We start from the raw sequence: 27,399 nt of genomic DNA, 5'->3' as shown, positions 1-27,399 counted from the left end.
ATGGTTTGAATTATAACGGCTGATATGTGTCGATAAAAAAAAAAAATAATCGTACGACATAGTAATTTACTTTCTTTTCTACAGACATATATTCTACAAATTAACATAATATATTACTATTACTATTATTATTATTATTATTATTATTATTATTATTATTATTATTATTATTATTATTATTATTATTATTATTACTATTATTATTATTATTGTATACATATGAAATAAATTGTTGCATTCCAAGTGCCATTGATTTATTGCCGATTGCAACCCAATGCCAATTCGAAACTTTCCAGCTGCAACGTCGTATACGCATGAATGGGTTATGAACTTTTGACACCCTTAAACATTTCATCAATTTCGTAAAAATAACTAATATTTTTTTATCACAATTACCGAGTTCGTTTAATTTTAGTTGCTTAAAATAAATACGTGTAATTTATTACAAAATGCATAAGCAAAGCAATTTATAATTCCTAATTCGTATTCGAAATAATTTATAAAAATCTTAATAAATTTCAAAGGCATATTGAAATTTAATAACCAATGAATTATAAAATTAAAAATTTTAAAATCTGAAACCATATAACTTAATTTTGTTTTTTTTTAATTTTGTTACAACGCAATTTTATGTTATTTGCATATAACTCAGTTTCATTTGCTGTTATTTGTAGTGAATTAGTTAATAACAATTAATACTTACCTAATACACATATTATGTTTTTCGTTATTCCAAATGATATGTCACTAAATGTACATCTAATTGTTATAATTTTAATTTACCGTTAATGTCGAATTAATTGAAAAATAATATTTCTAAACAAATTCAAATTAACGGAGAATGAAAAATATTTTTATTTTACAGATTTAGATATTCTTTAATATATACTCTAATATATATTAATCAATAAATTATAAAATATTAATAATAAATTTGTTGTTAAAGCTACTCAGGCAGAAAACGTAATAAAATTTATTTCACCACATTAGAAATAGATGTAAAAATATGCTTAAATTAAATAATAATCAATGTTATATCAACATCAAGAATTCGTTAAGATAATTAATTTTTGCATAAAACTTCATTATATAAAATAATTGGTAATTTTCAAAGAAAGTCTTTGTTACTAAATTTTTCAAAATATATGTTGGTTTTCATATAAATTAGGTAATTACTTAGCATTTGATGAATGCGTTAAATCAATCATTTTCTTGGCAATGATGATGTTCGAGGGACCTCTAATATTTATTTATAATCATACGTAAGTTACTGTACTTAAAAAATTATTACAACATAGTGTAATACCTAATGGCATAAATAATGACCTACCTTAATAATATTATTTATTTGTTATATATCATTTATTATTTTATTTATTAATATTAATAATATTATTATGTATGCGTAGTATGGGTTTCCCGTATTTTTTCATGAAACTTCGTGTTAATAGAGATTACTTGAGTCGAGTAAGGAGTGTTAATAAAAAAAAGTAATGGAGTAAAATAATAAGATCTTTATTATGTGCCACTTTGATGCTTACACTCATTGACATATTTGTCGATGAAAAGCTTTTCTTACAATTTTCTCACTCTTTTGAAACTCTTTAAACAGCCACTGATGTACTCTTGCAATTTTCAAATGATTTTTAATCGAAACTATCCACTTGCAAATATTCAAGCTTGGGGTTTCTATAACGCGGTGAGTGATGTTGCAACATCATTCGTAAAAATTTATATATTCTCTCGTGCATTTGTCAAGATAAATTCAGCATTCGGACTATAATGCAGCACTCAGCTTGCATTATATATTTTTAAAATTAATATTTTGTTGTGTATATATACTTTTATAAGATTTTTTATCTAAGACATTGTTCTTATTGTAATGTAAAGTTTACGGATGAAATTCCAAATGGACATAAATTGAGAATAATAGAAATAGAATAATAATAGAAGAGGAACGTTCATTAAGAAAACTGTATTCGGTTCACATGAAGAAAACACTGTGTATTTCATTATTCGAGTTCACATCCTCGCTTTTGCCTTCCGCACAAGTCTAAATTATTTATTTGAATGACTTAGGAGTCGCTTCGCTTACTCCGTCGTATAACGTAAAGCTGACAATCGGAATGTCTAAGGAATAAAGGAGAAGTTTATAACTTAATATCATTTTGTCGTAACTCTCGGCACAAATGAATGGAGAAATCTAATTGTCCCCTTTCTTTGCTCGCTAACATAAGGTGAGGACGTCTAAATATCATAAGATGGTCCCCTGGGATGTCGAAGAACGCGTATAACTGACAAACTTCTAATGTAACTCATCGTTGTATTTAAAACAGTGAGGAAGAAAGAGAGTTGAAAAGAGAAAAAGCATTACGTTTTATTAGTAACGGGCTACTTTTGTCTCACTTTAGAGCTGCGCCTTTGGCGACTGATAACTCGGTACCACCTGAAATAAAAAAATTAACACGTTCACATAGGACATTTTACTATATGTAATTTATAAAATACATACGATTCGGTTGTAGTAACTGTAATTATATAATTAATGAAACAATTAACTCTACGGGATGAAGTAACCATACTTTGTAGTGATTTTGAATTGTTTATTTCGTAGTGTACGATGGTACCTAATTTTAAGTACATTAATAGCGATGTTAAAAATTTTCAACGAAATTTTCAACGATTTTTATCCTGAATAAAGTATTGAATTTATTACAAATATATTTCCATTGTCAATAATTAATTATCGATAGTGAATAAACAATTTTAATTTTAATTTATAATACTGCTCATCACTTATTATATCAATTTTATCAATCTAAATATAACAATTATTCTTTTATATTAAGGTAAATAAAATACGGGGAATTGAACGGAGCTTGCCTTACATTAATTTTTTCTTCATCGTTTTAATTTCTCTTTTTGCCGTTTGTTCATTCTTTCGTTCTTATGTATTTGCGTTTTTCTGTTTTTCTACGAAAAATAGCCAATGAAATTCGCGATTTAGCAATCGTTTGATTATTACCCCAACACATGGCATCGCAACTCACGGAGCAACAAGATGTTTTCCTTATCGTCCAATATCAGAAAAGAGCTTGTAACGTTGCTCGATCAACGCCTCGCTCGATAAATTACCTGGATGACGTTGTTCATTTCGTGGAGCGGCTCCTTGAGCACGTCATCGTCGGTGCTGTGCGATGGCTCCGTGCAGTACTCTTGTCCGCATACTTCGCAGGCCTCGAAGTCGGGCTTTATGGAGTTTCGTAGCTTCTGCGGAAAGAGAGGACGAAAGACAGATGAAGGATGGGATTGGACGTTAGGAGTAGCCGAGCTGTCGTTACGCCTAGTTTCCTAGTTTATTATTTCACGACGATGGTTTACGGCGGTGTGGCACGTGAGTAGCGTTGCCTTTTATCGCAAAAGATTATGTATTCTTATGAAAATTGCAAACACTAATTTAAATGCAAGTTGTTATTTTCTCCGAGCATTCGACTTTCATTCTAATCTATCGTAATATTCAGGAATGTAAAACAATGTTTGCTTGTATCGAGCAATGTTTACTCGTACTTTGACGGGCGCTTCGTCCGTTTTCCGTACAGTCGGTATGAATGAAAGATCAAGTTAAAAGTCTCCCGTCGTCGCTCTTGATCGTAAGCTCAAAAGGCACTGGTCGAAGGTCACTTACTTCGCTAAACGTGGCCCCGTCCCGTAAATGGCAAAGGCAGCAATGCAGACGAGGGAAAGCGATGCGATTCCCCAGCCGACGGCCTCCGCCCACCACGGGTACTTGTATTTGCCGTCCGATTTCATGTAATGTGGCGGCTCGTAATCGATCAAGCTGAATACCCATACAGCCTGCGAATGTAATAAGGAAAAAAAAAAAACAACAAAATTACCAATCATCCATTTGAAAGAAATTGTCGCTATTTGAATGTCGAATGGGCAAATCGGCTATTTGAGATTTTATTCTCGAGCCTCTGCGCGGCTAATAGTATTGAGGCGAATTTTATAATCATTGGTATCGTAAAATTCCTCCTCCGAGGCTCAAAGTATTTTCCGAATATATATATATTTAATTGACTAGCCTAAGGCAGACGTAAACCTATTTAATTACGCCTCTTTAATAATCATTCTTAAAGCCCAAGTACTTAATTAAACGAGGGGAAAATTAATTTTGTTATGACAGAGCTAATGATATGCGTATCGGTATGAGTGATGTTATGACCGAATAGAAAAAGAATCGATTAGAAGTTCAGGGACGATGATACTTGTAGAGTAAGAACTTCAGATCTACTATAAATAGAAAATGCATAATCGATTAATATAAAGTGGAGCTCGAAAAGGGTAAATAAAATTGCGTTTGAGAGGATTTTTTTTTTTTTTTAAATTTTTAATAATTATTTAAAAAACATATTATATAAAGTTAGTGAGTAAAATGATTAGGAATCAATTGTGAGATCATTGCTGATATTAATTTATTTATGCTATAACTTCACCTTACAAATATTACTCTGACATTATATAAAAATATTAAAATTCTGATTTATAGAAATTCTAATTTCAAGTTTAATACTACAAATAGGACAAATATACAAAATAGAAAATGGATATGTTTTTAATTTATGGTCATTTATAAAACATTTATAATATTTTAAACTAAAAAAAAAAAAAAATAAGAAATTGAAGCAATGGAAAATATTCATTCAATTTTCTTTCCGCACCCCATATATATTTTAAGTATTTTAATATTAATCATGAGTCATTATTGATATTATAATTGACTTCATGGAATTATACCAAATAACAAACTAATCCTAATTAAATCAAACATATTTAAATTCTTATTCTACTTAAATAGACAATTTTGAATAAATTTTAGTATAATTAAAATAGTTAAACGCTAATTTTTATATAATTTTTATATAAAATACAGCATAAATTATGATTAATATTAAATAATGATCTTATAAATTTTCTATAAAATCTATAAGAAATTAATATAACCTATAAATTTGTATTACATAACTTTATTATATTTCTCAACAACTCTAATGTTAATAAAAATTTTATATTTACTAAGCAAATAATTATTCTAGAATATATTATAATTTCAATTAATAAATTAAGTGAAATATATGTAGGTATATTAATTGTACAAGAAAATAAATAACTATTAAATAATGATAAATAAATAATAGCTTTGTTAGTAATTGAATATAATTACACTTTTACAACAAAAATTTATTAATCCAAATATTAATTGTACTTATATAATATATTTTAAAATAAAAAATCCAACTTGTTATATCATTTTCTTCCATCTACAATATTTTATATTAATTGTTTAATGTTATAGACATTATTGACGTAATATTATGAACGGATATTTTTATAAAATTGAAAACTTATATATTTTCTTCTATTTAAATATCTATGTGCATGTAAAACTTCTCATACATACATTTATGTAAATAAATACTCGTTATATATATATATATATATATATATATGTAAATATAATATAGTTATATATACTTAAGAAATTAGAAATCAATACTATTTAGCTTATATACAATAAAATTTATTTCTAACTATCAAATTTCTTAATTTATTTTTACCAATAATCATAAGTACAGTCATTATTTGAGATAATTAAAATGGAGTTTAAACAATAAAAACATAATAAAAATATTTTAAAAGAATAATGTAAATAAATCATTTATATACGCACAGAAAAATTAATAAATTCATAATTGATTACTACTCAATCATCTTAAGAAATAAATTAATAGATATAAAAATAATCATACAACTTCTAGAGAATGTCAATATCAATTCCTATTTCTCAATGTGCATATGGCAAGCAAACTTGATTAGCTTTTTTAAAATTACCGAATAGTTAAAAATATTCTCTCAATAATATGAAATATATTATCAGTAATTGTAAGAAATATTCTTGCGCATTTTGCACATGAAATTTAAGTAAGAAAAACCTATGAATTAATATTTATTATAAATATAATACATAGTTCTTAATTATTTTTGAGTACTAAGAAGGTAACTTGCTTTATATTAGAAATATATAATATCATAAATTCATAAGAATAATTCCGCATAAATAAGGAATTGAACAAGAATTTAATATTAAAATACTTATAGATAATTAAAATTTCTATCAATTTCAAGTCTTGGAAATTAATGTACACGTGTATAGTATTAAAATTTTTTTAATAAAATTACAACTGTAATTATATAATTTCATAAATTTTTCATGTATAAAAATAACTAAATTATAAATAATTAACTTAACTTTTTACAAATGTAAGTATTTTTACTCGAGGTAAAAATAATGACCACATGTACAAAAAATCTGTCAGCCTTGAAGTTAATAATATTTGATGAAAAAAATTTAATGAATATTTAATGAAGTAGTATTTAGTGAATATACATTTGATTATTTGATTCCGTTATTTGGATTAACTTATAATGCTCATAAGACGCAAAATTACTCACATTCGTTTCGATTGTAAATAAATGATAAATTTCGTTATATTCGTATTTGTTTTTTTATATGACAATTAATTTGAATGTCAAGGTATTATTACATATATATGAGCATCGTCTAGTGTAATTTCATGAAAATTATTTCGAAAATTACATGTCATACAGAGTGTCACTTCTTTATCAATACCTGAATTATTAGGTTCGGAAAGTTCTTATTTCGAGTCCAATATATTATTAGCCGCATTAAAAAGTACGCACGCCTATATCGGAATCGCAATATTTTCAAATTTTGCCAAACACGAATGTGCAAAGTAAATAAGATTGAGGAAATCGCGCATTACGTTACTAGCGTTAACTGCACAGTCGGAAAAATAAAAATAGGCACGATTGAAATGCGCATCATCGATTGGCGTCTGATGATACGACAGACGCATATATTAATGAGTCTCGGTTTATTATTGTCATCTTGTGCGGTCATCGAACGTATGGTCGGCGTCGAGTACCAGAAATGCGCGTATTGTTTAGAACGAGAGGCAGGTAGACAGACAGAGATAGTAATTATAAGTTCGGCAAACGTTGTGTCATGCACAACGTTTTAATGCTTTAACACGTCGCGTACGATACGCTGAATTAGCACTCGTCATTATGTAATGTCTAATGTGCCGACAACAGCTTCCTTTATCTCTAATCAAGAACTAATTGCAGGGAGGCGAATGAATTGTTCTCCTTCTTGCGCCATGCTTGAGCCATTTTTTATTCTCTTAGCTATTAGAGGAATTCGTTTAAGAGATGTAATATTGATAATAGCATTTTTTAGGCTAATTGAGCTTATATTTTTTTGACTTTTACGTGGCTTAATAAGGTTTAATAGTATTTTTAAATAAAGACAGCTAAGGGAAGCAAAGACATCAAGCATTAGTAGTTGTAATACTTTAAAAACTTACTTATATCATCACTGGTCATTTGACGTAAATTCCGAAAATTTATAAGAATTATTCGAATATTTTGATCGAAGTAATTAAGTTTTTGCTTATTTCGATTATTTGATTATTTCTTATTTTGATATTTTACTTATTTTGATTATTTCGTTCGAATGTTTTTTTTTTAGCTCTTACTCTTCATAAAAATGCAATCGAATTTAATTATTAAAGCAATTAAATTTATTATTAACGTATTAAAAATTAATTATTACGTGCTTAATTGTTTCAATCGCTAAATAAACAATTTTTGAAAAAAATTTAATTTTAATTTTCAATCCATTGTCGGAATATATATCCTATGAAATGAAAATAGCATTTTTCAAATACTATTACATTTGACAAAGTTTTTGTCATTATGAAAATAATTCGAAAGCATTTTTATACTAAAACATTGTAAAGTTACAGCGTCATAAATCAGACGAATAAGTAACATTTTAAAAATAATTGAACATATTCAATAAATTGCTTAGCAATAATTTTAATGCTTTTGAAAAATGCAAAATGACAAAATTTATAAAAACGATTAAATTTCGGCATCTAAAAAATATCATAATAATTGGAATGAACATGAGAATGAACAACTTTATGAATTTCAATAATCATTATTATTAAACGAATATTATATTAAACAATATAATACTTGTTTTATGACTTTTACATTGACAAATAAAACAAAATTTTTATGTTAAAGTTTTAAGTTCCAACATTTTTCTATTCTACTTTACAATTCTATTTCTTTGTAATATTCTTTTTAATAAATAAAACATAACATACCATTATGAGAAGAGGAGCAGCAATTAACCAACAAAAACGAAAATATATCGACGGTACGCGTCCCGTCATTTCCTTTACATTATTGCACAATCGACGCACACCGTAAAACCACGAGATGGCGATTATTTCGAAAAATGCCAGGAACATTATGGAAATGGAGGCTGCGTAATGATCTATCAATTGGAAGAAATAAATACCACCCTGAAACAATAATAATACGAAGCTTCACTTTTTGTTTTATCATAACTTTCAATTATTCATTGTAATGAAGCAAAGAAATTGAGATGCGCCTCATTAATAAATTTAGCATTTAAACAAAAAAATCTTATATTTTTTGTATTTTCTATGTGGAATAATCAAAAGGTCTTTTATTTCTTTGTCGTATTTTATATTAAAAATTAATTTTTATGGCAATTAAGTTTTTCCAGATTTGAAGAAAAAAAAATCATTCCATTGAAATTAAATGGAAACGTCATTTTCCCGTATTCATTTATAATTGTGTATATTTGCAGATATTATCTGCAAACATTACCGAACGCCTCGACTGCGTTTACAAAAAATTTTATAACAAGACTTGCTCGAATACATATATTACTTATTTAAATAACACCCTTAATATAATAATCAATATATCATATAATAACAAAGTTTCTTTAAAGACAATTAAACACTATAATGTACGTACACATAAATTTATACTAATATACAACATATTTAAGTATACCACTAGATCAGTTTATTTTAATCAACGGCTAAATAATCGACAATTACAATAATGTTATTATTATTATTCATTGTTACTTAATACTTTTGAAAATTACAGTAAAAATATTGTAATAGTTTAGTACGTTTTTTTCTTTGTGAAATATTTGTTGATTTCTCACATCCCCCACCACCTTCTCTCTTTTATACATTCATAACTCTCATATAATCCAATTTAAGAATCAATTTTAATATTAGATGTTTAATATTACTTTAACGTAAGTGTGCAAGTTAAACGGACAAGTTTAGCTTAATATTAATTATTATTTGACTATTCCACGATAATTCTGTTCTAATTGTTCAAGGGAATTATCAAGTGATTTTTGTAGCTTTATACCTGCGTTACATTCGGCAAACCAAATAAAAAGGAGACTATACACACTAGAAGGACTAACATTTCGTGGCAGAGTAGATGCTTCTTCACCCATTTGGGAAATCCATCCTGTATCGACGTCACTACGACTTCAACAATTGCAAACTGCAACATAAAGTGAACGAACATTATTAATCGCTTATAAAACAATTTGACGACGATAAGAGAAATAAAATAGGTAAAATTAATCCTGACCTGACTGTTTAGGGACAAGCAGACCAGCATAAAGAAGAAGAGCATTGCCCACAACTGTGGCCATGGCATTTTCGCCAAAGCTTGTGGATATACGACGAAGACTAGTCCGGGTCCTTAAACGGAAGTTATACGTTATCTATAAAGCATCGGGAGAGAAGCGGATCTGTGGATAACATCGATAAAACTCGATGAGCATCGCTGTCGCCAAAACACGGATGTTAATTTCGCGCTTTTCTTTACAATTTTGTTCTTCCAATTATTTTCTCATACATTCCGACTGTGAATAAAGTATGGATTTCAGTTGGATATTTTTTTTTTTACTTTCCTTGTATTTATATCCATATTGGCCCTAATTTTAACGAGAGAATGTAAGCCGCGGGAGCTTCTTCATAATTCGCTCTTTCACTTTCATTTATCGTATTTCATTCTTATAGTTGTGTTTGCGCACGAGTCGTTACATCATTTACAATAGAGAGGACGTATCTGATCCTGATCCTGCTCGAATCATCTTTCTCGAATCCTGCACTGTACGCGTTTGCATCGGCCCCACAAAAATACAATCGCAAACTTATTTTATTCTTGTAGGTTTGTTTGTTTGTTCGATAATGATTGTCCGGAATTGTATAAGTTTCACTTTAGAAATTGTAATTCTATGCAATGATATTCAGCACTAACAAATCCGACTCCATTAACAGGCGTTTATTTACAATTATTATTACTAAGTTACAGTGGTACAGCACTTTTCTCATAAAGCCTTTTAATTATATGATTTAGCTCGATTATTTAAACACACCCTAGAGGATATTTTGAATATTATTTTGTTGATTATTATGCAAGCGAATTGGCTGACAATTAGCCGGACAACGCGTTCGTAAAAAAAAAATGTATAATATCTCGTAATGCAATGTAACAATTAGCTATACAGCACGTAATCGCGAATTTTACCAATCTACTGTACAAGCATTACATCAAACTCAAACATACCGTCACTTAGGACTTCCGGAACAGTCATATTCTGTTCAACGGCAATGTTGCCAATCGTGGCAAATGCGAATATGCCGACGAGAAGGCAGCTGCATGCATTAATTAATGAGACGGCCAGAGTGTCGATGAGAATGTTGTTGTGAAATCTATTGTAACTGGCGAAGCAGATCATCGAACCGAAGGCAATACCCACGGAATTAAATATTTGCGCTGCTGCATTAACCCAAACCTGCAAAAATACATTGAATTATATTGCTGTTTTTCATGTAAGATCACAATAATTTTTAGCTCGCAAATTACAAGGCAATCGTCGAGGCTACCGGGAAAGCCGGAGAAAGACATCACGTCAGAGTTTAGAATTTATTGTAGGCAGAGACTTTTGATGCGGATAAGGTTGACTAAAGTAAGTTTGAAACACGATACATACATTATCTATTCGTTATAACTAGTATGGCATGATAATTCCCACGTATTATGTAGTACGAGGAGAAATAAGATCTCCCGAGCAGTTAAACGTATTATTGAATTGCAGAATTTTTATACTATTATTTCTTACTTTATCGAGCACAATAACTAACTTCCTGCCGTTTATCAAATGCTTGCGCAAATTATGAATGAGGATAAAGAAAAAAAATTGAAAATAAAAAAACCAATCTTAATAAATTACATGCTTTCTGCTTATACCACTGATTAAATGGGAAAACGAGTAATTATGAACAATTTATACTTTCAGCTGGTCTAATACGTCATTAAATGATAGTGTATATTTGCTGCCGACCTCCATTGAACAACAGCTTCAGATCAGAAATATTGTGTAGAGTTTAATGAAATAATAGCGCCTCGCAAAATCAGCGACATCATGCTTTCATTATGACGAGCCTGATACTCTGAATGCAATTCGTGTAAGATATATGTAACAGAGATATTTTCACAATTGGTTGGCTTTTTTCTAATTAACGAATGTTTTTTGTAGCTCGATTAATTCATGACATCGGTAAAATAATAGTGCGATTCTTTATATAAAAAGATTCTAAGGCGATTGTTTATTTTAACAACATTTTATTTATATTAACATTCTAGTCGATTATGATCGTTGCTGGGGAAAATACCAAAAATTTCTAGTAAAATCATCGTTAAAAGTCATTTTTTCATTAAAAGAAGTATCGTTTTAGTTTATATGTGATATGGTACAATGTAGACTAGAGTTTTATAATGTAAAATTGAAATTTGATAAATAAATAAGTAATTTTTGCGAGTTAATTTGCCAACACACCTGTAGACAAATTGATTTAATTTTTCTAACTGTGCACTATTAAATATTATATTCGTACATTTCATAATTTAATAATAATATTCGTGGTGTCTTAAACTTGTTAAATTACATTTGATAATAACTGTTATTCAGAATAATAATTTTGTGCAATTACCTCAATTAATTTAATTTAAAAAAAAAACAAAAAAACAAAAAGAATAATAAAAATGAATATAAAATATAATAAAATAAATATAATTTTATTAGACCTATTACACTTATGACACGATCTTATTTATAATTTTATAAATATTCAGATATAATTGAGATTAGAAATATCATTTCACGAGGATATTGCATAAAATTCACCACTTTACGACTACAATTTTATACTATTATTACCAATGATTCTCTTACCGACAAATGTTTATTTGTTCATTCGACTAAATTATTTTTATCAAATGCAATAATAAAATCATAACTAACAATTTCAAATGAATTCAACCTAAGTACTTGTATTTATAAATTTTCTATAATATTATTACGTAATATAATTTGAACGAGGTAATTTATTATATATTTTTGCCTTATTGCATGAAGGATAAATAAATGTGTGTACGTGTGCTGTTAAATTGAGAAATAATTTTAGCATTTTTCTCATCCTTACAATATAATAATTTCTTTATTCGCAAAATATAATAATAAAGTATTGAACTGACGTATCGATGAACTTAATTATTAATTAATTCGATTAATCAAATAATCGTTTTGCAATATCATTATTACAAATGGTCGTCTGATCTTAATTTGGTATTCGCGCTCTTCGCCTTCAATTAAAGCGATGCAAGCAAAAATTATTGTAATCGTCATAGCGACTTGTGAAATGTCTGTTTTACCTTGGCATCTTTAAGTAGTTGCCATTCCGGCCGAAAGAAGAACTGCAGACCCTTATCAGCGCCTTCGAGGGTGAGGGACCGGGTGAGAAAGATGAATATTAATAGGAATGGGAGTGTTGCCGTGAGGTACCTGACGCGTGCCGATGACTTTATCGACTTCCATATGGAGAAGTAAACGATTACCCAGGCGGTTATCAGGCAGGCTGCGAGTTCCCACCTCAACATCCCCGGCTCCTCGATTCCGGAGCTTATCTGGAGCACTTTGTTACTAAACGGGGAAATAACAACAAAGTGCTCTGTTATTTATCATTGTACCATAAATTTGCGTCCCATACATCTACTGACAAAGATTAATTATTCCTTTCTTTCTCTCTTATTGCAAATTTTTGCTTTACAATAAAAAAAAAATTGGCACAAGACGAATAAGCAATGTAATTGACACGAGGTAATGCATAATGAAATATTGAGTAGCTAATGAAGAGGCGAGGGAGAGTCAAATGTGCATTGATCAACCAATAACGGACCGATAATACTTGACGAGGAGATTGGATTTTCAGGACAGTGAAATTATTCGAGGCATCGCTATTTGCACATACGTCAAGCTTGCATTGTAAGTGTTGTTTTAATCTTTACTCGAAAAACTCCGCAGATGGTATCTTGGGATGTTTCGGTCGGGTGTTGTTAGTCATAATGTCGGCCGACCAGCAGTCCGGCGAATTCCACTTGTTTCGGCATCTCGACCACGGTTGTATTGGTTTACAGCCCGTGAAGAAGTAGTATATTGCATAGGCTATTATGACGTTGTGGTAGGTGGACATCAGGAAGGATATTACAACGGATGATAGACCAGCTCCTGTGCATGCAAAAAGTAAACGGGTAATTAGGGAATTCCGTGATGCATTTTCATGCTCGTAATAGTTGCCTTACCGCGGAGACAGAAAATGTTAGCTCGACTTTTTCAATTGCCATTTTTATCGGAGAAATCGCATTCCCGTTGCTAACGGCTAAAATTCGTAACGGCTGATTTCATTTCTCTTAAATCCTCGTGAAGTATTATTAACATTAACGACGCGCTTAACGCTACACCGTGTCGAATTTCATTAAATGCTTTGTACAAAAAGATTTTATGAAAAGTACTTTCACGCATTACATTAATTATGCATCTCATCATGTTACCAACATGGCCCCAAACACTCGACCGTGATTTAACGCATTAGATCGTTAGAATATTATTTACGTTAAGCGTTGAATAGAAACGCTTGCAATAGTTCGTTATTCGCATACGTCCTAAGTAGTTGTTGATACAAGGAAGGAAATTTTGTATGAAACACAAAGCAATGACGGGGATTTAATTTCAACGATACAATAATCTTTGAAAGCTCTCTACAAGGCTCGTGCTGCAATTCAATTTAAGCGCTTAAACGCAAACATTTCACATCCCTAATAGTCAACGCCACGCTTTTCTGAAATATTACGAAGAAACGTCCCGCAAAGCGAAGAACGTAATATCACCTTTGAAGAGAGGACATATCTGCCCGAGAGCACCAATCGGCCCACGACGAGTGAATTGTCCAATACTGAGCTCCATGTAGAGTAGCGGCACCCCGCATACGATGAGTATTAAAAAGTAAGGTATTAGAAATACACCTGAAAGAGAATGAAAACGATGAGAAATATAATATTTCACGTAATATTTCATTGGAAGGGAAGGGGCAAAACATTCTCCATTGTAATTTGCCTCGGGATAAGGAGACGATGTGCGTTACCGTAATAATTTTAATATTTTTTTAGCGATAATCACAGTTTGCTTATCGCTATTAGCAGTATCGTGGAGCAACGGAGATAAAGTTTGTTTACTAATTCTGTCAGTGGCAACGATGCTATACTGTCATCGTTAGTGCCAATCAACACCTTTGGCTTCTAAATTAATTTATTACAATTAAGATTTTTTAAATACTCGACTTATTACTTTTTCTTCTTCTTTTCTTCTTCTATATACAACAGATACTAACTTAACAGTGATAAAACATCGCTGATTATTTATACTATTAATTTTTTTTATATTATAAATTATTAATAAACTCGACTTAATTAACCGAGCTTTAAATTATTTTTAAAATATCTTATATCGAGATTTAATCGTACATACACTTCTAACTGAATTCTATCGTTACGTTGACAGAACAAAGAGATATTAAATAACGATAATAAATATTTACTTTGAATATCTTAAATGCAACAATACGTCAATAAATAAAATATTTAAATTCATTCAAATACGTGACTTATTGTTTTCAAAGAGATACGTTAAGAAAACATACTTTTGTAGTGAAATAATAAGCAGATGATTTAATACAAAAATATATGATAATTCATTTTGACTACATAAAGCTTTGTAAGTAAATAACTTAGCTTTTTAAATTCGGTTATTTTCATTATGGAATGCTTTATTAACTCACCATAAAGTTATAATGGAGAAAATGTTTTTTATATATTAAAGAATTTTTGCTGCAACAAATTTAAATTATATTCATTGGAATTCTTATAGAAAGCCTTTCCAATATTCATACAAAATATTGTATATTTTTTATTAGTAATTGAATTTATTGGTAATGTTATGTCAATGTTTTTTTCGATTAGATTAATAAATATTTCATCGATTATGTTATTTTATTAATTTTCAAAGCTTTCATACACGTTCTCCTATTATTTATTATACCATAGTTATAATTGTTAGACACTGCACAATAGAATAATTGAGTTTCTCGGTCCACGCGCGCTCTTACACTTTATTTTAGTCAAGCGAATTGATTCGCTTCTCTCTCTCTCCCTCTCTCCCTCTCTCTCTCTCTCTCTCTCTCTCTCTCTCTCTCTCTCTCTCACGACAGAAGCTTCGAGTGCACTCTTCGTTTATGGAGTCGATTCCTTGACGTAACGCTTCCGTAAATTTCATCAATCAGACACGACATGTTCGCCAATTTTCATACCCAAGCGACTTGCCCTCCACTCACGAACGGCGTAACAGAATGCGCGTCAAGGTCAGCGCCCCGGTCCCGAAGGCCGGTCACTGATAAACCGGAGGACCACTCGGGCTAATCGTTATCGGGACAAGGGCGCTATTCGCGCGTGGCGAACTTGATATTACGTAGCCCTGGCCGCGAATAAGCCAGTCGGCCTTCCCGGATAAACCCTGAGATCCCGAGGTATGAAAAATCGCCGATTACGCGTCGCTCGTATCAAGTTGCGGAAACGCGGCAAGTTTGAAAAGCCAGACGACAACGTAACGGAGGACGACGGATTAATTAAACCAGGACGTCAGACTCGCTCTCGTTTTTCATTGCTCGTCCGACTTTTTACTTTGCGTTGCAGCGTCACTCCTTGGACATGGATTATTTGGTCCGCTTTAATGCAAATTTTAGAATGTAACTTGCTATCCGATATTATTATACAGGATATTATTATCGAATACAGACTAATATTTAATTATTAATAAAAAACTCTATCGAATACTTAAAAACAGTATTTACTATTAATCATATATATATATATATATATATATATATATTTATTTATTTATTTATTTAATTTCGTAATGGCTAAAAATTGAGGTTTTTTTTGCATTATATATAAGTATCGGCATTAATCACCTTGAAATCTGCAATTTATTTACATTTGCTTGTAATAAATCTTTTTATTTGTTTTTCATTCCATATTAAAAGATAAATGCGTGTCTTGTAATTATTTACTGAATAAAATTTTTACTTTATATTAGTCGATCGAGTCATTGGACAGAGTCCGCGGCGATTTCTAAATGCATGACTCGATGCATCTACAAGAAGAAATAAATTATTTATGCTCTCAATGACCAATAATTTGCAATATGTGCAAACAATATTTGTTAAGTATTACGTTCAGTTTTCATGCTTAATAAAGATAATAATTGTGTCCAGTAAAATTCTCATAAATACAAAAGAATGATTTTTTATTTGGTAACAACCGAATCGTCCTCTCCACTTCAGTCCTTCGCGCGATCAATGGTCTCGCATTAGTACGACAGTAACAATGAGATTAAAAGGAAGTTACCGAAGCAATAACGAGATAAGTTGTGATCTCACAAGTGCGTGCACACATATCATATATGGAGTTTCTCAAAGGTCATTTACAAAAGAGCCAAGCCATTAAAGGTTGCGTAATGGCGAGCAACTTGTCTGATCGAATTACAGCGGCACGTCGAGCCGAGCGAGGGAACTGTATCGTTGTATAATCTCGTGCCGGAAATTTGAATTTATCAATTATTCCTCCTGGTCAGTTGAGTAATGAAATCTCGCTCGTCTCTCTCTCTCTCTCTCTCTCTCTCTCTCTCTCTCTCGGTCTGCCTCGAGTCTGTGCGTCCAATTGTTCTCGCCTGTGACGATGAGCTTTAAATTAAACGACGTTTAAAGCTCGACACTATGTAAACAAACCCTGATTCCTTATGAGCTGCTCAGGCTCCCCTTCCCAGCTTAATCGCCAAAGAATTCTGCTTTCATTTATTGCAATAAATCCGATAAGGCATGTGGTCGTTAATAATGCTCTCACTTGCACGAGCCTCGTGTACGAATGTAAATCAAATTAACAATTGTATCGGTTATCGGACCCGTTACTCGCATTTTTCCGCATTACAGTATTACGGCATTATTCAGCTGCGCAAATTCACGTGGCGCGTGTTATAACAATTAATATGTTAATTACTTTAAAACCGATTATTTTTCAATTATTCAACGGTATATTGAATGTGTCGTGATTGAATTTTTGGGGCGCTTTTAATAATAAAATTCGACAATAATGAATACGACACGAATGGAAATGTTTTTAATGTAAACATAATGAAAATTATTCACCATGCCGGACATACATACCTTATCTCATCTCAATTAAATTATTAATTTGCCTTAGACGGTCGATTATAAATGTACGTATAAATAATATGCCATTGTTTTGTAAATAAAAAACTCACGCACTTTTATTATATATATATATATATATATATATATATAATATATATATATATCGTGTAGTATCTTTAACTTTCAGTAATATGCTTCGTTATAATTTAAAATTTATTTTTTGAAAATAACAATTTTTCGAATATATTGTTTGAAAAAAAATAGGTAACTAAAAGCACTTACGTAAATTGAATTTATAGCCGCGTTTAAAAAATCTTTATGAATAATGGCAGTTATCTCTATCGAACAATTATTATTATTCTTTTTTTTTTGTTTTTGTTGGTATTGTTTCTTTTTTAATTGTTCATATTACATTTTTTCAAATATTATAGGCTTGAATTATCTGATTCTTCTTACTAGCTATGGTAATTATTTTTACCAACGACTCTTTAAAACATTTGATAAATCTATCTGCGCGTAGTGACTGAACTATACCCTATCGTATGTACACTCGACGTCCCAATTACTTTTCATTTCCGACTAAAATCTTCTCACCGAGTCACTTTTCCGACACCTGATTTTAGTATAACGCAGCTGCCGTAGGAGATCACCTGTTCTCGCTCAGAAACCAAATTGAATGTTCGTTCGTCTTACACGAGCCACAAATAATGAAAAGTCCCATCCCCGTCCTTGACTCGTCCGTATCGTTGCAATTGCATAACGACGTTTCTGAGTGCGTGCATACACAGGGGAAATTCGAAAACTTCGGATCAAATTTTGCTTTATCTAACGTCCGCTTTTTGCAATCGTTTGTAAATGGAGAGTTAAGCGCAAAAGGAGTATTTAACATTTGCCGTTTTGTATACATTTCAATGAAAATTCTCACCACATATCTCCATTGCAAACGAATACGTTGTCCATATAGAATTCATTAATAGGAGTAAAAGCATTAATGAGGGATTATTTTTCAAAATTAATATAATAAAAATTTGTCTAGTTGAATGGCTCGATTGATTTGAAAACTAAGCTATTTCAGCTATTAAATTTAGCTGTAATTTTGATGAAAATTTGCCGCAGACGTTCCCTATTTCTGTCTTTTTAAAAATACTCAATTCTTTAATTTAACTCACGCGATCTCGTTAATATATTTATCATGGTAATATAATCTAATTGCAAATTGAAAAGCAATTGACTGAAGCTAATGTGCACAATACAGATTAAGTATTATATAGAACAATAAATAATATTCGATAATGAATAAAATGATATTCTGTTCGTGTTCATTGCAATAGAATTATATGATAATTGTTATAAAAAAACACCTGCGTGATCAGCATTTTGTGCTAACATAATTTTATTTATCCCCCTTCTGTATACCTCATTATATTTCGAGGTAAATCACGTATGTGGATATTTGAAGGTAATGTAACATCTAACAATTAATCTATTGATGATTATACCTTTTATACTAAAAGGATGTACAGTATTATGAGCCTTAAATTATCAGTGGGTCTTACTAATGGCCATTACAGCGCCTTTATAGTCACTCAACGATATGATTTTTCCCAGATGGTTATTTCATCTTTTCTATTACATTCGAATATTTATTTTGCATAATATAATTTAAATTAGAATTTTTGTAAATAGACAGTGTGGCTTTTATTAACTCACGGCTTTAATTATTTTTTCATAATTATTGATCGAATAGTTTAGAAGAAACTTATTTAGTTATAAAACTTCATAGATAAACCTAACTATTGCCAGATTTAATTTTTACAGCCCATAGTTATAAAATACAATTTGCTTATTATTGTTAATAAATTCCGCATTTAATAGAATTATTAAAGCTCGATATTTTTACAATTAACATAATATACTTTACTTGACTTAAACTATTTTGAAGATTTCCTTTCAGATAATAAAATACTTATTTTCAAGATTTTCAAGATATTAATTTATCTAAACATTGAAATAAGCAATAATGTAAATAAAATTGTTTTGACATTTAAATTTAAATATAATTTTTTTTTTTTTTAAATATTAATAGTACTTCATTTAAGTTAAAGAATTATTAAATAAGTATATAATTAAATGACTCTTAGTTGCATAAAATTGTATTTTTAATAATTATTTCTATTCATAATATTTTTGTTGTAATACGTTCAACATTTTTTAATAATTGCAATTTATATTATTGTTGAACGTTTTTATTTATATTTTAACTAAGTTTTTATAAATTGCAAATATTAAAATTCATTAAAATTATTCATAGAAAAACTTTTATATTCTAAGAGATTATAATACTATGATACTACTACTACTACACGTCAACTGAAAATATTTATATTTTAATTAACTTGAACAATATTTGATGAAATTAAAAATAAAATTAATAAGTAATTTAAGATTTTTAAAATTCTATCATTTGATAGTTGTACGCAGGTAGATTCCCCCTCTAAGTTATTCATTAAACTTTATAATACTAATAATAACAACAACACTAATAATAATAATAATAATAATAATAATAATAATAATAATAATAATAATAACAAGGTAAAAGATAATAAATAATGCATTTTCACCTCCTCCACTCTTATAACACAGATAAGGAAACCTCCAAACATTGCCAAGGCCAACAGAATAACCAATGCACGCGAGTACGAATTGCACTTTGTTTTCCCAGTGTGGCCTCCTCGGCTGGCGATACTCTCCTGGATCCTCGGCGTCGCCGTCGTCGAAACTCGTGCACGTCGAAAGGTCATCCTCTATTGGACTAAATATTGATGTTTCAATTTATTGAAATTATACCGTCGATACAATGATACATAATTATTTCATGTTTAAAAGTAAAATTTTGGATTCCATTAAAAATATCGTATCATACGAATATTTGGGTTTTCAGAATAGTTCCAAGTTTCATTGACATTAGAATAAAATAGTTATCAAATTGATAAGGCGATAAATGTACTTTATCAAACTTATTGAGATTAAGTTGAGCTTATGTTTTTAAAATTTCATTTACGATAATGTCATTTTTACTATTTACTTCGCGTAATAAAGATACTTTTACATACAATTAAATATACTATAAATTAGAATTTCAGTATTATATTCATCTCCATTAATGAATATTAATTTTTTTTTTATTTAATTTATCCAATAATGCTTTCAAAGAAATAAATGATTAAATAGTCAATAATAAATATTTCAATTTCATAAGTATATTATTTAAAAATTTAAATTAAAATATTCGCACGAATAAAGTGCCCTATTTTTATTATTAGATAATATTTAATTATTTAATAATAACAAATTCATAGTTCAAATACAAAATAAAATAGAGTGTCGAGTATGGGATAACTTTAAATTAATTAACTATTTCACGGTTAGAAAGTAATATATATATATATGTATATAATTTTATAAAATATTCATCATCGAGTATTGAAATTTATATAAAAATTGCTGATAGAATGAAAGTAAAATCGTTCTGACACGATAAATTATTTTTATTAAAAACGTTAACGCACTTCCTGCATTAGGATTGATATTGGTTCAGTGATATAATAAGGCAAACTTGAATTTTGCTATAATTTTGATTAATCATCATAATAAATCGTTATACACAAATATCTTGTATTTTAAGATAAAAGATACAATTAACCTTTCTATGGAAGTTTTACGAATTATATTCTAACTATACTAAGGTAATAGATAAATGAAATGTGTAACATTAAAATATTGAGTGACATAATTGCACGAGAATTCTCATTTATAAATTATTATTTTTCTTATTAAATGTTGAATAATTAAAGCTTCAAATCTATAAATAAAAATACAAAATTTAAAGAAGATATACATATAAGATGGATTATTAAAATTTCTGTAATATTAATTTTTTGAATCTTATTTGTCTCGATCAATTATTTTATGTTTTAGTATTAGTTTGACCATTAAAAAAAATTAAATGTTGATCACTTTTATTCTAATATGTTAAAAATGGAATACGATGATATTAAAATCTTCAAATGTAAAGTTGATTTCCAAATATATTAAGTGTTTGAAATTCTACTTTAAAAATTATATATAAAACGTTGAAAAAAAGACAAAAAAAAAAAAAAAAAAAAAACTGGCTTAATTTTCCATTGAACTAGTCTGTAACTAAAACGTTGAAATGCTTTGAAATAAAATGCTATTATTATTCTCTATAATAGTCGCAATTGGTTGAATAGAGTCTGATTATGTCGAAATAGTAAAATTTCCATGGAAAATTTCCCCTGCACACTTAATTATTCTAATATCTCTAATAAGCGTACTAATTGTAGATTAAGGCTATGGCTAGGCAAAAGCAGCGCCTTGTAAAATTATCACGAAAAATGAACTAGAGACTGGAATTATTTACCTTTGCTGGTAAATTTACGATGGAAATAAAGTTCCTACTACGGTATAATTGAGTCGTAAAGACGTTTGTGTGAAACGTGGAGCCGGAAAGAGAGGCGACATTGAGATGAGACGCGTGACCTACCGGGTGAATTAGACACCGAGAAACGACTTCATCCTGTGCTCCGGTGCGTTTTGCGTGTCGCAATTGCGTTGGCAGCTAAAAGTCCTCGCGCGGCTTCTTCATGTCGCGTGTATCTGCGATATTCGCTCTCTAGCAGTGGAATCGCACGTGCCAAGGACTGTCGCCCTCTTCCTCCAAATCGTATCTCTAATTGTTCTGGGTAATTTGAACATCGAGTTCACTCCGCGGCTTTAGCCAGCTGATTTTTACGTTCTCGTGGGGTACGATAATAATCGAGGATACAATGACACGACAATTATTCATTTTCATCAGCAATTAATACGTTGTTACTATTTATTATGGAATCCCATTTGAGAAGTATCTTATCAGCTTATAGAGAAAATCTTATCAGCTTCGAATTTCTAAAACATTCGAAGGCCTTTCATTTAATAAATTGCATCCCTTATTGTTTATTTTAATAAATCTCCATAATATTATGCGTAGAATAATATAAAATTTATTTAAAAAACGTAAAAGCGTGTAAGTTATACGAACTTCTACATGTATTCCATGTATTTAGGTGATAAAGATCAATAAAGGTCAATAAAAATATTTTATAATATTGAATATGCAAATGTAAGCTGATGTAACAAATGTATTACTGAAGTTATAGATATTTTAATTCTCGAAACTCGCATAGCAAATAAAAACGCAAAAGATGTAATTCAAAGGCAATTCATGCCAAAAAGAAGCACGACGACATTCATTAAAGTCGAAGAATATTCGCGTTTAAAGAAGAACGCACGTTGGCACTAAAAATGTAGGTGCTAAGTGCGTAACATCAAATTCTTTATTTAATCGGCAGCTCTGGTTATGTAATTGTATTTAGCGTCAGATACCAATGATCTGATTTTTCATTTAAATGTAGATTCGTAAAATACTAAGATAAAATCCAAACAATGGCCTTCGTATCGTGATGTATATTAGAAATTATCACCACTTCGCAACGTTTATTTTGAACTACTCAAACCTACGAATGTGCTTCGATTATCAAATGACCTTTGTAATATTAGGTTAGGAATATAGATAATAAACTGTAAATAATAAAAATAAATCATGCACATTCTTTATTATGATTAAATAATTTTAATATTTGCAAATTCAACGGTAAATGAATTGCTTACCACCGATGGTATTTGTCAATTTATTTAACACCAAATCAAGGTTCTTACTATACAATAAATAGTACAATAGATTAGGGATATTAAATACGTAAAGACCTCGTTAATTTAAAATAAACTTTTAATATTTGTTAACACGAATAATATGATTGACAGTGGTTATTTGATTTTGATATAATAATAATTACGTCACAATACATTTGAATAAAGCAATATATAAAACGTTAAATTTTTCGATAAAATTAGTAATTCCTTTAATTATAAAGATTCTTCGATTTTAACATTAATTTGAGGCATATTTAATAATTAATGATTTAGGAGAAAGATTGATTGACTTTTAAAAACTCGTCGAACTAGATTATTACATGAATTATGTATTATTGAATAATATTACGATTTAGACAAATATTGCAATAAAATTAGTTTGCGTTAAATTTCAATTATTACTTTTATTACTTTTTATTATTTCATCGCTTTTAAATTAAATATATCGGCGAATTGAATTTAGCTATCAGATTGTAATTAATTGTAATAATTGTAATAAGCACTACTAAATCAAGGTACTAAAAGGTATAAATATAATACTTTTTTTTTTTTTTTTTTTTTTTTTTTTTTTTGGTTTAATATAGAGTAAAAAACAGTCTGATTTAATTAAATCTGCGTAAATACGTAGATTTAAATCAGAATATTGGTTAACAGCCAGAAAGATATTTATAAATGAAAAAGTACGCATACCCTATCAATCACAGACACAAATCACTAAAATGCAATAAATGGCTTATTATTTTAGTATAAATTATTATAATGATTGTATGATGAAGAATTGTTAACAGTTGATTTTTAAATAAAGCTATTTATACATTTAAACTTGTATTCATTGCATTATAATTTCAATAAAAGTGCTGTAGAATGTAGAAACAAAAACAAAAAACAAAAAAAAAAAGAACAAAAATTAATAATAGAAATGATATTTTATTTCGATACATCATTTTTAATTAGTAATTAATTGATATAAATATAAAATATAATAGAAAAAGATTTGTGAATGAAATTTTGAAAATGTTAAGTTAAGATATGATCGTTCCTCATGCAGTCTATTAATCTCTTTATGTATTTTGATAAATAAAATTTATAATAAAAAAATTGCAAACGTTGAAAAAATAAACAATTATGATGGTTATTTAAATATAAAATTGATTTAATTAAATTATGTAATGAATGGTTCTAATGTAGTGTAAAATTGTTATTGAATGAAATTAAAGCGAAAGTCTTGCTCGTAAGATGTCATTTATGTTTATCATTTTAATTGAAATAAAATAAAATACTAAATGAAAATATTTTTGTTATAATATTTAGATGAAATATGATAAATTTGTATAAAATCTGGTCTTGCTTAATTTTTTTTCTGTATCAGCTTTACATGTTTGTAATATTTAGAAAGGTTATATATACATTTTCCGTTTTACATGAAGTTTATATTTACCAAAGGTCATGAACAATTATACGATAATATCTGGATATCCATAAAATTATCGTAGCGCGGCTACGAATAGGCATTTACAATTGACAATTTGCATTAAAATTTTACATATAAAATATTTTTCGTTTTGATTGAGAATTTTTCTCCTCTCCCTCGTTCAAAAATATTAAAAATATAAAATTTATAACGAATTTATCGAACTAGGATGGGGAATGTATATTCTGTAATGAAATATTCATATCCTGTCAGCAAATACTTTTTTTCTGAATATAAATAAAGGCATTATCATATTTAATCGATTGAATTTCTTCTTTTAATTACAATAAGTTAAGAATTTAAGATAAGAAAAAGTATATGTTAATTCGTCATTGAAAAAAGATATAAGAGGCAAACGTGACATAAAAATGGAAGAAAAAAATTGGACGATCATCCAATGAGAGCCAACGCGAGATCGGCTCTTGGCTCTAACAAAAAACCAAAAGCACAACGAATTAATCTTGTCAAGGTCGTGCGGAAACGCGCAAGTTTCTTCACCTCACTGGAATAAGAAGTGGACGAGGGAAAAAGTCGTTCCATATCCCCCCACCCCCTTCTCTCTCTCAGAGTGCCGACAGTGTGCAGCGTAAGTTTCGCGCGGATAACGATCGAGCGAATCATGAAAGGAAAAAGCGCATCGGCGAGAGGGTGGGGGTGGAAAGGGGAGTAGAAAGAAGGGCGGACCAAGACGCGGTGGCTTTATTCGCAGCGCCTATAAGAGGACGCTGACCCGTCGTTGTCATCCAAATGGAATCACGTAAGAACTGCAGCAAGCACGCGGTCGCTCAGTGATGAAGGATTGGCGGGAGGGGGAGGGGGCAAAGTGGTAAGCGCAAAGAGGGACGCACTTATTTATTATTGCCCCGTCAAGAGTCAATAGCCCAACATTCCGCGAGAGTCTCTTGGGGCCGATGCTGTCAAGGTGGGTCTTTTCTGCTCTCTTTTTTTTACTCTCCTCGTGCTCACGCGTTTTCCTTGGCATGACATTGTCCTTGCGAGCAAGGTGTGGCTTCTAAAATGTTGCTATGATGGACCAACCTAAGCTCCAATTACATTTAAGACCTTTTCATTTGCGCGTATTTGTGACGTCTTTGTAATCCAATTGGTACCCTCTATGACGTTGTTGGTAATCGTGGCTATCGTCGTTCGTCCTTATAATCGTCACACTTAATATAATCCGTATAATCGTTATTATCATTATAATCATTTACATAGTTTATTATGAAACCTCGAGGGGTTAAGTTAATTAAAAATGAAATGCAATTATTTGTTTGTATCCAAAATTACGCGTCGTAATAAAATATCATTAAAATAAATTCATGGTTTAAATGAGAAAATGCGAGCAAATCCTTCTACTTGGTGTTTAACTAATCAACTGTTAAAAAATTAGGGAATAGTGAAAATAAAAAAAATTTGGTTTTATAGGGACGAATGAAAATAGCGATTATTTCTCAATAGTGTAGACCAGCCTACGAGGAGTTATCGATTCACAAATGAATCGATTTTAAAAATCTAGCCACTTGCTGAATTTAGCCATAAATTATAATAATCATTATTGTTTAATTGTTCAATCCGATGTCCGGATGTCAGATAAGGCCTTGAAAGTAGTGGTATTATTGTGATTGAGAGATCGGGCATTATTAACTATCTTGCCAGAAGACTCGATTTGATCTTTGTTGCCGGTCGCATTTGTAAACGGCTGGATCGCGGGAAAATTATGAAGGATGCGATGGAGAATGGCCTTAAACCTATGTCCGACGAGTATCCAATATTTCTCTTTCACTTTCTCGGCTCACAAGCAAATTGAGGTCGAATGAACGACGAGGAAGGTGCGCATGGAAAATGAAAGGATAGTTGGAGACGATCTCGGGAGTGCTCTAGATAAAACGTGCCTCCACCCTGTACACTCGGTGGTACTATGGCTTACTCACGTGGGTGGATGCACCATGTTGAGAAGCTCGGAAGGCGATGTTGGCACTCTCCTGACGGTGAGCCTCCTGCCGTCGGACGAACCCATCCCGATGGAGGCTAGAGAGCGAATCGACACGGAGTCCGGGGGGTAGGGCCTCGTGGACATGCCGTGGCCGTTCTCCGGGAACAGGATCGAGCCCCAGCTGTTGCACGCGTTCGGTGGATACAACTGCTGCAACTGCTGTTGATGTTGCTGTGAAAAATATGATTTCGAGAGTGTTACACACGCGGCCGTTTCTCGACGCGATTCCTTCGGACTCCCACTCGTACGTTGGAGCTGAGCGCGCGCGCGCGCGCGCGCGCTAGCCCTCGATCCAACGGCTTTGGCTTGGGTAGGCGAGCCGAATTATTAAAAAAAAAAAAAAAAAAAAAAAAAGAAAAAAAGAAAAAGAAGAAGAAGAAAAAGGACCGAACTACCGGACTGGCCGAGGAACGATAATTCGAACGACCGAGCGTACTTTCAGGCATTATTTTCCTTGACAAGGGCTTTCGTCACTCCATTATTTCTATTGACTGACGACGAATAAGCGCGGCATTTTCTCAAATACGTTCCACTGTATTTGGATCTCTTCTTCGGAC

At 30.4% G+C, this 27,399-nt stretch overlaps 1 protein-coding gene across 1 annotated transcript in view; it reads right to left on the bottom strand.

The window, feature by feature from the left end:
• Nucleotides 1-1,513: 1,513 nt before the first annotated feature.
• Nucleotides 1,514-27,399, bottom strand: part of ine (solute carrier family 6 member inebriated) — a 33,335-nt gene continuing 7,449 nt past the window's right edge. The window contains 13 exon segments of the mRNA XM_011503205.1: nucleotides 1,514-2,446; nucleotides 3,136-3,270; nucleotides 3,686-3,708; nucleotides 3,711-3,855; nucleotides 8,259-8,459; nucleotides 9,358-9,498; nucleotides 9,589-9,701; nucleotides 10,573-10,801; nucleotides 12,721-12,988; nucleotides 13,354-13,573; nucleotides 14,233-14,367; nucleotides 20,231-20,421; nucleotides 26,781-27,013. Coding sequence (XP_011501507.1) covers nucleotides 2,408-2,446; nucleotides 3,136-3,270; nucleotides 3,686-3,708; nucleotides 3,711-3,855; nucleotides 8,259-8,459; nucleotides 9,358-9,498; nucleotides 9,589-9,701; nucleotides 10,573-10,801; nucleotides 12,721-12,988; nucleotides 13,354-13,573; nucleotides 14,233-14,367; nucleotides 20,231-20,421; nucleotides 26,781-27,013 — 2,073 coding nt within the window. The 3' untranslated portion in view covers nucleotides 1,514-2,407.

Source organism: Ceratosolen solmsi, unplaced genomic scaffold (genome assembly GCF_000503995.2).
Source record: "Ceratosolen solmsi marchali unplaced genomic scaffold, CerSol_1.0 scaffold45, whole genome shotgun sequence".
NCBI classification, from domain to species: domain Eukaryota; kingdom Metazoa; phylum Arthropoda; class Insecta; order Hymenoptera; family Agaonidae; genus Ceratosolen; species Ceratosolen solmsi.
This window is presented reverse-complemented; position numbering and strand designations above follow the sequence as displayed.